The sequence below is a fragment of the Alligator mississippiensis genome, chromosome 6 (genome assembly GCF_030867095.1).
Source record: "Alligator mississippiensis isolate rAllMis1 chromosome 6, rAllMis1, whole genome shotgun sequence".
Taxonomy (NCBI): Eukaryota; Metazoa; Chordata; order Crocodylia; family Alligatoridae; genus Alligator; species Alligator mississippiensis.
In genome coordinates, this window is record NC_081829.1 from 35,579,552 (window position 1) to 35,593,025 (window position 13,474).

The 13,474-nt window shown below is 41.2% G+C and overlaps 1 protein-coding gene and 1 long non-coding RNA gene across 4 annotated transcripts in view; one reads left to right on the forward strand and one right to left on the reverse strand.

Annotated features, from left to right (window-relative positions):
* Positions 1-11,372, forward strand: part of SFTPD (surfactant protein D) — a 32,473-nt gene extending 21,101 nt beyond the window's left edge. Inside the window, exons 7-10 of one of the 2 annotated variants that reach the window (XM_014602624.3) lie at positions 1,874-1,957; positions 3,575-3,895; positions 7,070-7,137; positions 10,857-11,372. In XM_014602624.3, coding sequence (XP_014458110.2) covers positions 1,874-1,957; positions 3,575-3,895; positions 7,070-7,137; positions 10,857-10,862 — 479 coding nt within the window. In that variant the 3' untranslated portion in view covers positions 10,863-11,372. The remainder of the gene's footprint in view (positions 1-1,873; positions 1,958-3,574; positions 3,896-7,069; positions 7,138-10,856) is intronic. The other variant, XM_059729786.1, reaches the window with a different exon arrangement.
* LOC106739491 (hypothetical protein) overlaps positions 1-13,474 on the reverse strand; it is a 112,186-nt gene that overhangs the window by 76,269 nt on the left and 22,443 nt on the right. For both annotated transcript variants that reach the window (XR_009463012.1, XR_009463013.1), the window contains exon 2: positions 6,438-6,556. This is a non-coding gene — a long non-coding RNA (hypothetical protein). The remainder of the gene's footprint in view (positions 1-6,437; positions 6,557-13,474) is intronic.

Below are 13,474 nucleotides of genomic sequence, written 5' to 3' on the forward strand. Positions count from 1 at the left end.
CCAACCCACTAGGTACTCTTTAGCAATGGCCCCCAAGTCTAAACTTCGAACTTAACCTCCTCCCATTAGGCAAGTTGTTTATCCTTACCCTGTTACAGAATAAATAATGGGACATACCTCAGTCAGTAACAGATCAATGATGGCCATAAGCCAGGGCAGGGTGGCACATGAAAGACTAACTCATTCGGAAAGGCATACATTTTCATAGGCGGCTGCCTACTTCATCAAATGCTATGAATGGACTTGCAGAAAGTATAGATAACAATAAATAAAAAGGAATTCAGTAAGTTCAATACAAAGAGTCAGGCGATGGGTGGCCGGGGGGCGGGGACAGTGGGGGCACTGCCAGGAGTAGCAGAGGTGGGTTGAAGAGATCAAAAGGAATTAAAAAACAAACAACTATGTACTATTGAGGGATAGCCCAAGTAATGAAAATTCAGAGTCTGTTGAGACCATACTTAACACAATGCAGTTGTGAATGATGCTTTGTTACACAACTTAATGTTCAAGTTGGGTTTTAAAGTTTTGCTGTTTAAGAAATCACTAAGGTCCATGATGGACTGCCCAGGGTTAAAGTGTTCTGTCACATGCTTTTGTGTCTTTCTGGAATTTGTCGGAGTGAGGAAGAAGGAAGAGATGATTAGCACTATATAAAGTGGACAGAAATGGGCACTACACAAATGCAGTCATAAAAACTTAAGTCTATGAGTACCACGTGTGTGTAGTGTAATGTTACTTATCCTAGAATTTTCCCCAAAAGGTAGAGTAAATAGAACTGATGTAAGTTTTTATTCAGGGTATGAATAGGCACAGCTGAATATCCCGCACAATTTTTATCACATAAAGCTGATAAGTCCAGTTTTAGATCATAATCAAGACAGAGCAGATACTAGTTTATAGTAGGGCTGTGTGAAACACCACCATTTCATTTCAACTTCTGTTTCACCATTCCAACAGGACAGTGTCTCATTCCAAGTTTCATTCATTTCATTTTGACACTGCTGTTCTATTACATTTCGTTGAAACTGTTTTGTTGTTTCAACGTTTTGCCCATAGGCTATAATGGGGAAGCATGAAACTGCCTATAACTTTCTCATTTCTTGCCCAATGTGGATGAAACTTGCACAGATGATAGCTCCTTCTGAGAGCATGAAACCTACCAGGTTTCAAAGAGAGAGGTTCAGGGATTCCTGGGAAACTGCACCTCAAATTCTTGAAAGCAAAACTTGTGGGGTGTGTGTGTGTGTGTGTGTGTGTGTATTGAGGCACAGCAGGGTGAAAACTGCAGGGATGGTAGCCCCTGCTGAGGCCACAAAGCTTGCCAGCTTTCAAGGAGATAGGTGCAGGGGTTCCTGGGAAACTGCACCTCAGGCTGCTGACAAGCAAGACTCGTGACATGTGACTTTGTGTGTGTGTGTTAAGGCACACCCTCACTGGCGCTGGGGCCTCAACACAACACAGTCACTGGCCAACTATAAAGTCAATGTCAGAGCCTTCCTTCCCCTGTCATCCCCCTCCCTCTCCTTACTTTCTGTTTTCCTGCAGGCAAGCCCAGCTTCAGCTTCAAAACTCGAAATGTTTCAAAACTTTTGAAGGTTTGAAGAGTTCTAGTTTTTTGTATGTCAAAACTTTTGAAACGTTTCAACTGCCCTCATTTAATTTTGAGGTTGTTTTGAAGCCCATTTCATTACAATTTCACTGTTTTGAGCTTGAAACAATTTGAAATAGCATCAAAACAAAACAGCCAGCAAATTTCACACAGCCCTAGTTTATAGAAAGTACGTTCCCATGCAAACCAAACCATTTAAGTCTGCTGTTCTTTGTCCATATTGTTCTTTAAGGTATTATTGAGGTAATGCCATTTTTTTTCCAGAAATCAACCTCTTAAAAATACAAGTGCGCACTTTAGAAGGGAAGCTGAACACACTGCAAAACAGTTTCTCCAAATACAAGAAAGGTAAATGATTCTGTAGCAGCAACCTATTCTTCAATAATCCTCTATCTCTGATCACTTTAAGCCTTCTGAATTCTAGTTTGATGCATTAGAGTCTTATAGTGATTAGACAGTGATTAGATTCATTTTTATAATGAATGAATTATAAGCACTTCAAATATAGGTGATGCTTTAAAGCATGGGGCAAAGTGTTTTCTCTACCCCAAATAGTTTACATAATAAAGTCCTGATCGCAAAAAAGGATTAATTACTTCTGAGGAATGATGCTGAGTATTCTCATTTCCCACTGAGTCCAGTTGTATACTCAGTATCTCAGAGGCTCCTCAGAATAAGTACTCACAAGATCAGAGCATAAGCAGGTAAGAGAAGTTACAATGCTTTAAATATAATTGTGAAACTGGTCAAAGCTCCAGTGTCCCATGTGAATACTCTCAAATCAATTTAACCTTGGCTGATACTAGGTTATCGTAAGTCATCAAGGAACCACATTTAGATCAATGCATGTCAACCAGATTTAAATCAAATAAACAGTACCCGTATGTGGCTTTCCCTGATATAAACCAAGTGATTTAAAAATACATCTTTAATTAAATGGGTGCACTTTTCATTAGTAGACCAGGATGAACATGAAGATAACTAACTCCACCAGCAAGAATCCTGTACTAATCATGCCTTGAATAGGATTCCTTTGCTAATTATATGGGCCAGAGTTGATTTATTTTATGGATGGGAATTGGGGGAAGCTCTTTAGGATGTGCGTGATAGCATCCAGGCGTGTTTGCCTGGAATGGTATGTTGTATTGTCTTGTTTTGTGGCAATGTTACTCTATAACAGCAAGATCAGTCAAGATGCTACCTTTAATAAATGAAAGCCAAATGTGGAAACATCATCCAATGCAAATTAAATGTTTGATAAATGGTTGGAGAATAGTTATTAAGCAAGCTTTCAGGTTCAAAAACCCTTCATCAGGCTAAGGAAGTTTCAGCAGTTGGTGTCTCTGACATACTTTACGCTTGATTTAGATGGATGTCTCAGGCTCTGCAGCTACAAGTGCATGTATAACCCTCTCAGAGCACTTACAGGGGCCTGATGAATGTTAATGTAATTTCAGCTTTGCTAAATTATTGCTGTATAATGGTTTCAATGACTTTATCCTCTCTTCTGAAGCAATAGGGACAGCAGTATGCATGGCAGTTCTTATGCACTGGCTGATCTGTCCTGTCGTGACCACATGGACTTACATTCTTCTTTCAGTTCTGTGTTTTCTTTCACAAATATCCTCAGAGGTGCTGAATAGAAACTTACCCTTGACATTCATGTGATATGAAGATTCAGAGTGTAAATGAGAGAGAGGATGGTGTTAAGGTTATGTTTTGCAGCAAGTCATGCTGCCTCTAATCTGGATAGAGATGCGCTTTGCAGCACACTAAAGAAAAAAAGATCAGAGCTACTTCATGCTGAGTTGTCTAGTGGGAATTCCAAAGCCTTAGCCAGTCTTTTCAAATATCTTTGATAGAAGTCAATGGTGTTTTATTCACTTTTACTATCTGGTCTATCTTCATTTTACAAGGTTATCCTTAGCTAGATGCCTACCACTGATTTATCTCTTTGTTTTCTAGTTATAATGTTCCCGAATGGCAGAATTGTGGGTGAAAAGGTATTCATGACCAGTGGCTATGAAAGCAGTTTTGAAAATCTGAAACAAAAGTGTTCTCAAGCTGGGGGCCAGCTTGCTGCCCCTCGGAATTCAGCAGAAAATGCTGCCATCCAACAAATTGTTGCTATGCACAATAAAGCAGCGTATCTTGGCATAAATGATATACAGACAGAGGGGCAGTTCAGGTACCTAAATGGACAAGCCATTACTTACTCCAACTGGCTACCTAGAGAACCAAACAATGATAGAGGCGTTGAAGATTGTGTGGAAGTCTTTGAACATGGTGAGTGGAATGACAGGAGCTGTAAAGAGAATCGGTTAATCATTTGTGAGTTTTAAACCTACTGCATGCACACAACTTGGACATCTGTTATCTGACAGAAGCTTCCCAAGATAATGGCCCATCGGTGGCTAAAACAAAATTGCCATTTTTTGTGGTAAATAATTTAAGTTAAAACCAGTTTTATTCCATGCTTTGAGTTATAAAAATTGACTGAGTGGACGCAAGCACTGAAAGAAAACTAAACTGATGTGGTAGTCTCCTGAGACAGCCAGAGGAAAAACAAACAGACATTGCCCTCATCAGCTGCAAGAGGCCAGCTGCATGCCACATGTTCATGCCTGACAATGTTTTGCTTTCTTATTTCTTATCTGAATTACTTTGATACTTGTCTCAGGCTTCAGTTTTGGTAGGTGCTGTCCAAATGTAAAAGAAGACATGCTACCAAAGACCTTAAATTTGATTCTGAAGTTTGTGCTTCTCTACCTAGAAGCATTGGTGGACCTGCGCTTTTCTTAAACATTGTTTAGTTCTTGTGTGGAGAAAAAAAACAACTCTTTAGTTGTCTTTTTTTAATGAATTCAGTAGGCTGAACTGGAACCTTGCAGCAAAGACCACTTCGGGTTGATCCACCTGTCAATGGCGACCTGTTTGTTTGGGTAGAGGAAACACAGGGGGCCAGACATAATGCTAGCTGTATCACTTCCTTATGTGGTCTTTATCACAGAAACTGGTGTGTCTTATCCACAGTTGTTTGATGGTCCATATTAAGACATTTTTACAAGTATTCATTATTTGAATATTTTGGAATAAAAGGAATTAATTTAAAAGAGCAAGAACAGTTTATTAGTATTACTGACTAATTTTCTTTTTATGACAGACTTTACAGTTTATGAATGAGAAATATGCATTAAAATATTTAATTAAAATGGAAAATATGGTTATTTGAGATCTCCCTAGAAAGGAAGTAGACTCATCAAGATCATTTTCAGTTATCTATATTAAAGAATCCAAAGAGAAATAAAATCTTTGAAATGAAATTGCTTCACTTCATCTCCTTTGCAATCCTGGGATAGATGCAAACCTGTTTTATATAACTGGTCCAAATAACTGGTTAGCAACTCTGGGATACCACACAGTGATCTCACATGATATCAACTTATTTCAGGATTAATTGAAGGGTAGTTGCTCTCTTGTTTCTGTTGGGCACTTTCCAAATGCTTCACAAATTTCCATTCTCTACAAGTTGTTCAGTGACTGTCCAGTAGACTGTATTATGTAATAAATAGTTTTGTCAAACTTTGTCTTATCAGAGGTCTTTTATGCTTCATTCATTTTAAAGATTATATTTATTTTTCATATGATTAATTGAAATAATACACTTGCTAAACATCTCCCCCTTCCTCCCCCACAAAAATGGATTTAGCATTGAGTGAAAATTTAATTCAGTCCAAAAGAAAAGGCTTGGGTTTTAGTTGTAAGAAAGGAAAGGAAAAGGCATGGTTATAAAAGTGGCAGGAGTTCCTCACTTGCTTAGTGGTTAAAGCACCTATGTCACCTAACTGACATGATTGGAATTCCTATTAGTCACCATCCATTCATGGTACCACTCATACCACCTCATGGCATTTTAGCAGTGAGACAATCCACATTCTCTATGGATGATGATGTACTATATTGTATAAGTAATGAAATGTTCATTGGAAGCAAGACTGGAATCCACAGGTCCAACCTTCTGGATAAATCTCTTTACTACCAGGTGGAGGGGAAATTCTCTCTCCCTTGACCTTTCTCTCAATTATTACTTAAGGATTTTTAAAAATGCAGCTTACAATAGCTCTTTTTCATTGTTTGTAGTTAGTGTTGCTGGGCAAGACAAAACCCCTGGTAACTTTATGTATAGTCAATGTTATGACTCTGCTCCTAGCATAGTGCTGAAAAAGGTCCAAAGGTATCCTTTTCTGGCAGTTGTCCTTCATTATTAATGTAGGCCAGTATTTTAACTCAGGCTATGCACCCAAACAAGAGTGTCTCACCTAATTACTCCTGCCTTGAAGCTTTTTAGCAGGAAGAAAATGAGAATGGGTGGGGAAAAAGGGCAGCTCTGCCTCATACTTCTAACTAGTCAGAGTAATGAAACCAATGCAAGGTGGGCGATGATTTACAGATAGCATAGACCAGGAGTAACTCACTGCACCTCAGGAATAAGCCAGTTTGAATCACAGTATTACCTAGGCCTACTCCTAGAAAGCTCACTTTGCACAACCCATCTTCAAGAAGGCTATGCCCAAAATCACGATCCAGGCATTAAACTACAATAATGCAACATAAACCATGGTTATTCCCTTTGGGATCTCTTTGCCATATCTGTAATTCTCTCAAAAAGAAACTAAAGCCCTTTTCAACCTCTAGTTTGTAGCTAATAGAATCTAGTTGACCAGACATCAAAGATAATTAGCAAAATGAGCATAATGCTGCCATTTTGGCTAATCAGGAAAAAAAAAACACCCTATCACATTGCAGCCACCTAAAAGCCAGTACCTACCCTGATATATGTTGATTAAAGAAAGGGATTTGGATGTCCTGTGCTTCTTTGTCCTCTCACCATTTCTTTTCCCAAGTAGCATGATTTTTGTTGGAAGTTCCTGTCTTCTCTAAGTAATCCTGTGGAGAACAGTGACATGAAAATAATATTGGAACATAACAGAAGTCAGTTCCTTGGAATAAAGGAGAGAGAGAACTTGCATTTAAGCATATAAATAGTAAAGCAAAAGAATACACAATTTGGTTCTATATATATATACCCAATTTATGTTGCAAGGAAGGAGGACCATAAAAATGGATTCCAGTAGCAAGTAAAGGACTGTTACTATAGATAAAAAATGTTTACTAATTTATAAATATTAACCCCCTTGGGATTACTTTTTGTCACTTAGTACATATATATGCTGCTTTATATGTTGTTAATTTTATGGTTTGCAGTACCCCTGTACTTTGGCCATTGTGTTACATTAGTGACTCAACACATATCTTAGCAAGTCTAATACAGACTTATCTCCCTGCTTGTATATATTTATAAGTATTTTAAATTCACATCAAATTCTTCTTCCATTTATTTTATGAACAATGACAATTTCCTTTTTTGTATTCTGCCTGCATTGTCACCAACATTTCAAGACCACTTGAGACCACGTGCTGTCCATGATGAATTGTTAAAAGAAACCGATACTCCCATTTATTGTAAGGTAACAATAAACTAATTTGTGAACTATATTTTCTATGAGTATATTAGTTTACTTAAGATTATCTCTGTGTTTGAGGTATCTTGTTATTAACTGGAGATAGGCCTGTAAAGGTTTATGCTTGGAGGGGAAAGCAACAAGGGTGATGTCATGGTAGATGTGTGCTATAAACCACCAGACCAGGAGGATGAGGTAGATGAGTCTTTCTTCAAACAGCTAGTGCAAATTTCCCGATCACAGGCCCTGGTTCACATGAGGGACTTCAATCACCCTGACATCTGCTGGAAGATACTGCAGTGCACAGGCAATCCAGGAAGTTTTTGGGGACTGTTGGAGACAACTTCCTGGTGCAAGTGTTGGAGAGGCTGTGTTTCATTCTTCACCTACTGCTCACAAACAGGGAAGAATTAGTGGAGAATGTAATAGTGGATGATAACTTGTGCAGCAGTGACCATGAGATGATTGAGTTCAGGATCCTGAGGAAAAGAAGGAAGGAAAGCAACAGAATAAGGAACCTGAACTTCAGAAAAGCAGACTTGGACTCACTCAGGGAGCTGGTGGGCAGGATCCCCCATGAGGCCAGTCTGATGGGGAAAGATTTATTTTAAATAAACCTTACTGAGGTCTAGGACTGTGCAAAGCTTCAGATTGCGATTCAATTTGGAGAAGATGGGGACCAATTTGGAAGGCAAATCTCCAAATCAGAATCGAATCGCTAGAAGCTTAAAACTTTCTGAATTGATTCGGAGCCTCCAAATTGATTCAGAAAAGATTCTGTGATTTGGAGATTCAGAGGGGAAACAGAAACTTGGAAGAGGGAGGGGGAGAAGGGGGGGAGGGGGAGCAGGCGGGGAAGGACTGACATCTGTAGCTGGCCAGTAACTGTGATGTCTCTCTGACTGCCCTTCCAATCACAGTGTCTGGGGGGAGGGACATAGAAACAGCATAAAACAGCATTCTCCGTGAGCAACAGCATCTCAAAGGTACTGTGGCTACTGGCTTGCTTCCTACTCAGTGGCCTACTACTTTTTGCTGTTAGAAAGGATTGGATAGGATATAGCTTAGTTTAGAATCTCTCTACTTAATACTTATCCAATTCATTTCTTTCAATTCGTATTTGTTTTCTTTTTTTCCTTCTCTCTCTCTCTCTCTCTCTCTCTCTCTTTTTTTTGCAATATTTTTTAAAAAGAAAGCTCACTGTTTTCCCTGGCAGTGTGATTCATCACTGTGCAGGAAAGCACATATTCCACAAACACACTCACACACATAGAAGAAGTCAGATCTTCATAGAAGAAGAGATTCAGAATCAGATTATATATAGTTATTAGTTACTAATATTATTATAGTTAGTTTACATACAGACTGAAGACAGCACAGAAGTCTGATAGAAATTCAGATTGAGACTAACACAGAACTCAGGGTCTTAGAAGAAGGAGATATATCATTTTAAGTACACATTACAATACAGGAGAAGAACAAGAAGTACAGTAGTAGTCATACATTCACATTAATAGCATATCACAGAAGAAAACACCATATATAGTTATTATTAATCAAAGCAGAGTCCAGTGCATGCAATAATCAAAGCAAAGTCCGCATGCAACACAGCGGAATAAAACACACAACACAAAAGAAGTGATCGCGCGCGCGCGCACACACACACACACACACAACTTTTGCAGCACAGGAAAGATTAATATGAAGCGTGTTAGAAAGGCAGGTGTCAGGTCTTCTGGCAGGGGAAGGAGAGGGGGTAGGGCGAGAGCTAGAGCTGCAATTTCACCCAAACCCCCAAACAGATGCATTCTCTTCCCTAGCAGCCATGAGGCTTCTGCTACCAGTGGAAGCAAGGAGGTGGGAGCAGTACCTGTACCTGACATCCCTGCACCAGTACTACCTCCCCTAACTCCAAAAATAGGCACCAACATCAGAATCACTGTCTCCTCCACCCCAATTCCATCTCCCAGCATGAGCCTCCCACTACCAGAGGAGGAGCTGAAGCTGGAACCAGGGGAACTGAGCACCCTGGCTCAAGCAATTCTGGAGATTGAGGGGGAATCAGAGTTTGTGCTCCACACCCTTCGAAGTTCCCCTAGACTGAGGTCTCCTTGTTTGGAAAGCAGCATCTCAGAGGAGGTTGAAGTTGTGGAGGCTCAGGCAAGTGGGTCAGCTGAGGCAGCTCCTCCTGCTGTTGTGCCTCAGCCTGCTGAGGCCGTGGATAAGGCAGCATCCCCACCCTCAACACAGAAGTGGGTGAGTAGTTTAGTGTGGGAGAATTTTGAGCTGGCAAGTGATCCCAGGTTTGCTTTCTGCCAGCACTGTTGAAGGCAGATCAGCCGGGGCAAGTGGGTGAAACACTTCACCAGCACAGCGATGCTGCTACATCTCAGGAGGCAGCACCCCCTTGCCCTCCTTGCTGCTCAGCCTGGCACCAGTGCTAGCATGCCCAAAGGGAAGTCTCCCACTCACTCCAAAGCCCTTATCCCCCTAAAGCAGAGGCAGGACTCCCAAGGAACAGCGGGGGAAAGGTGAACAGAAAGTGGGGTGAGTTGCAAAGGCGAGCAAGATCACCCAGAGCATTGGGGAGATGCTTGCTCTGGATAGCCAGTCCTTCTCCCTAGTTGAGTGGCCAGGGTTTGGGTGGCTCATGATGCTTGTGGCCCCATCTTACCAAGTGCCCGCATGCACCACCTTTAGCAGGACGGTGGTGTCCTCTCTGTATGAGGCATGCAGGGAGTACTTGAAGGAGGAGCTGCACAAGGCAGGGGCACAGGTAACCTTGCACTTCACCTCAGACATCTGGTGCAGCCAGGGTGGCAATCACACTTACCTGTCCCTCACAGGGCACTGGTGCAATGTCAGGCCTTTGGTGGCCTCTCCTCCAAGCCAAGGTGTTGGATGAGTCCCACCCGGCAAGGGAGATCATGGTGGCCATGAACGGCATGGTGCAGGGGTCGCTCATTGGACAAGCCAAGCTCACCCGTGGGTTCATGGTCACCGACAATGGGGCCAATATGGTGAAGGCTGTCCATGATGCCAACTTTGTTGGCATCCGCTGTATGGCACACAGGCTGCACCTCATAGTCAGGGATGCCTTGGAGGGGGACAGGGCTGCTGGTGATGGCACCACCACCAGTACTGCTACAAGACAGCTAATTTCAAAACACAGAAAGATGGTGGGCTACTTCCATCACAGCATCAAGTGGGGCAAGATGCTGCTGGAGAAACAGGCAGAGCTGAGCATCCCACAGCATAAAATGCAGGATGTGGAGACTCAGTGGAACTCCACATATATGATGCTCGAAGGCTGGTGGAGCAACAGAAGGCCATCCATGAGATGGCCTTGGTTGGGGAGATTGGGATCATTGGCTCCCTTAACAGAGCTGAGTGGGGTACCATCTCCCAGATTTTGGTGGTCCTCATGTAGCAGGAATTGAACTAACATAGCTGATGTTAACATAGAGTGTAATAATAGTGAAATGTAACCATGTTAGTCTTGTCCTGTAAGCAACTTAAAAACTCCATTTTGTATCCTTCTGTTTCACATATGTGAATGAACTCTGCATAGCCTTTATGTATAAGTGTGTGTAAAAGGGTGAATGGTGACAGAATGTCATAAAGATGGAAGAAGAAGATTTAACTGTTTATGTAAGCAATGAGGCATCAAATGTAAGTTACCAGTCAGTAAACTAATCAATGAATGGCTGAAAAATCCCTTTCAGGCTTAGGGCACAAAGAAGATAACAAGGAGAAGAAGTGCACCCATCCTGCCAGGTGGGCAGCAAGAAAATTTCCAAGGCTGAGATAAGCTAAAGACAAAAGAAGAACAACCACAAAAGCAGAAGCTGGGTATTGAAAACCCCCAAAGCACTGAATCAAAGGATGACAATCCCTATAAAAGAAGATTTCAAAAATGCCAAGTTGGGTGAGTCTCTCTCGCAACTGTGGTTTCATTGGAGCACAGACATGTCTGTTTCACCCCACTCCAAGCTGTTATCTACAGGATATTTCTCTCATAATAACCACCCTACCTGCTATCTGCATCTTCTCTCAATAAGGTTGGGGCCGGCCACCCAGTGCTATTATTGAACAACTGCTGCTGGTAACTATAATGTTTAAATGGAATGGTTGTTTTGTGTTCATGTGTATCTGTATGTAAGTTTTGTGCATGATGATTTGTGTGTGTCTATATGAATGGTGTGTCTAAACCTCTATGTCTAATTCATGTAATCAATAAATGTGGCATTTTGCCTTATGCCCCTTTATGAGGTCTCACTTGTGACTTGAGCAGTTGGCAATTTGTGTAACATTTTTGGTGGAGAATGCATGTGGGGATCAATAAGGTTCTATGTTGCGGATATTGATTCATTTTATGTTATCTGTATAGTACGTCTTGTCTGTGTGTTTGTTTGTCTGTCTATCTGAAGGTGTGTACACTGCCTGGTGGTAGAAGTGCCGGGTATGTTGGTCTCGGGTTAGACTGACCACATCAGAGAAATAGAAAAATGCCTGAAGATAGGCAATTTGTTTGACTTGGAAGCCCACTTGTGGTTTGTGGATAATTTGAAGGTCACTTTGTGGGTCATGGACTGCCTATGTAGGGGGATCTGGACTGCCTGTAAAGGGGTCCATTGCTTTGGTTTGAATTTTGTCTTGGGACTTGGTTATATTGGAAAACTGGACTTTTGGCACATTTTACAGACTAGGATACTGGTTTTGAGTAATAATAAGTGGTAACTAAATCTATTAAGTAGACACGGTACTGGGGACTTAAGATGTTTAAAAGAAAAACAGTAATGAGTGAGGCAGATGTAAAAGATGTAAAAAATCCCCTGCCTATGTATCTGCAGGATGTAAGTCTTTTAAAGTAAGTTCTGCAGCAGTTTGGGCATAGTCCATCAACTTAACAGGCAGTATCAGATGTCTGCACCATTGCAGACTTAGAAAATAAATTTAAAAACTATATGCAGATATATTATATAGCACCACACTCCATGAAAAAGGTGTCTGCAGCAATGTGTCATTTATGGGAAGCTACTAAAATCTGTTCCTTCATTTAACTAACGCTTAGGAGGTGTTTTAAAGGGGTTAGCTAAAACTTTTAGTAAGGTAGAGTTGTATGGTAATTGTAACTAGAGTTGTAAGTTTTGTGCAGGAGAGGTAGTTTGTTACTGCTGACAAGGAGACTTTGTTTGTCTGGGTCAGGCAGAGTAGTGGACATGCATATTTCCTGTGGGATTAAGTAAGAACCTACTCTTGTGTTTGCAATAGGAAGCTAGACAGCAGAGAAAATCATCTTTCTTCTAGAAAGGCTGTGTAAATGAACAGGGCCCTTGACTTTAGGGTCCTTAGGAAAAGTTACAGTCTTCTGGGGAAAGAGTACAAAAGTAGATATGTGTTTGCTGTGGAGTTCGTAAGGTGTAGGTTACAAGTGCAGGTTATGGCAAGGCAGAGTGTTATGCAGGCAGTGCAGCTTCAGAGAAATCAAAGATAGAAAAATGTGAGACAAATACTTTGAGATCTTGTGGGCTCAGAAAATAGAGGCAGCCAGTGGCACAGAAAAAGACAAGGTATGTTACTGGACATCTGCTCAGGCAGTGGCAGCGAATTTGTGATTAGAAGTGAGGGGGAAACTTGGTTCTCCCCCCACCTCTCCAGTATCAGTAAAGGGCCTAGAAGAGCTAGAGATTGTTACAGGAGTGTAACAGCTTGTTTTGGGAAACATCAGGGTACAACTGTGTAAACAGAGATCAGTGCCCAGAATTACTATGAGTTACTCTGGGCAGGGAAAGCGGAGTAAGCTTATCAGAGGCATGTTTTGTTTTTTCTCTGCAGAGGCATAGTTTGAAGGTTCCTTTTTGAGGTAGGAAAAGGTTTTTTTAAAAGGAATTCTGTATGGTGTGCAATTTGTCATCCACGGTCTTTTGGAGGGAGCTAGAATGGAGCTTGCTGGACTGTATGTCTGTGAGGGAGAGAGACAGAGATTTGGTTTTGGTTTGTAGAAGGCAAGGCCAGCACAAATTGTGCAGCTGTAAGAAAGAGAGAGAGAAATCAAAATTTAATGGATGGATTAGTTTGCAAAGAGCAAGGTAAGAAGGGGCCACTGATGAGTACAGATTGTGAAGCTTGTAGCCCAAAAAGGGTTATGGTTAAGATCTGTTAAGAAAAGGAAAACTGGAAGTTAGGTAAGACTTAAATGAAGGAAGTGTTGGGATTCTAGAGAGTTGCTAGAAAGAGAGATCTGCTAGAGAAAGTATTACCATCAGAGTTGAGAGAGAGAATTGCTAGACCCAAATACTTGCTAGAGTAAGAGATTCTTTAGATGGGGGTTAAAAACAGA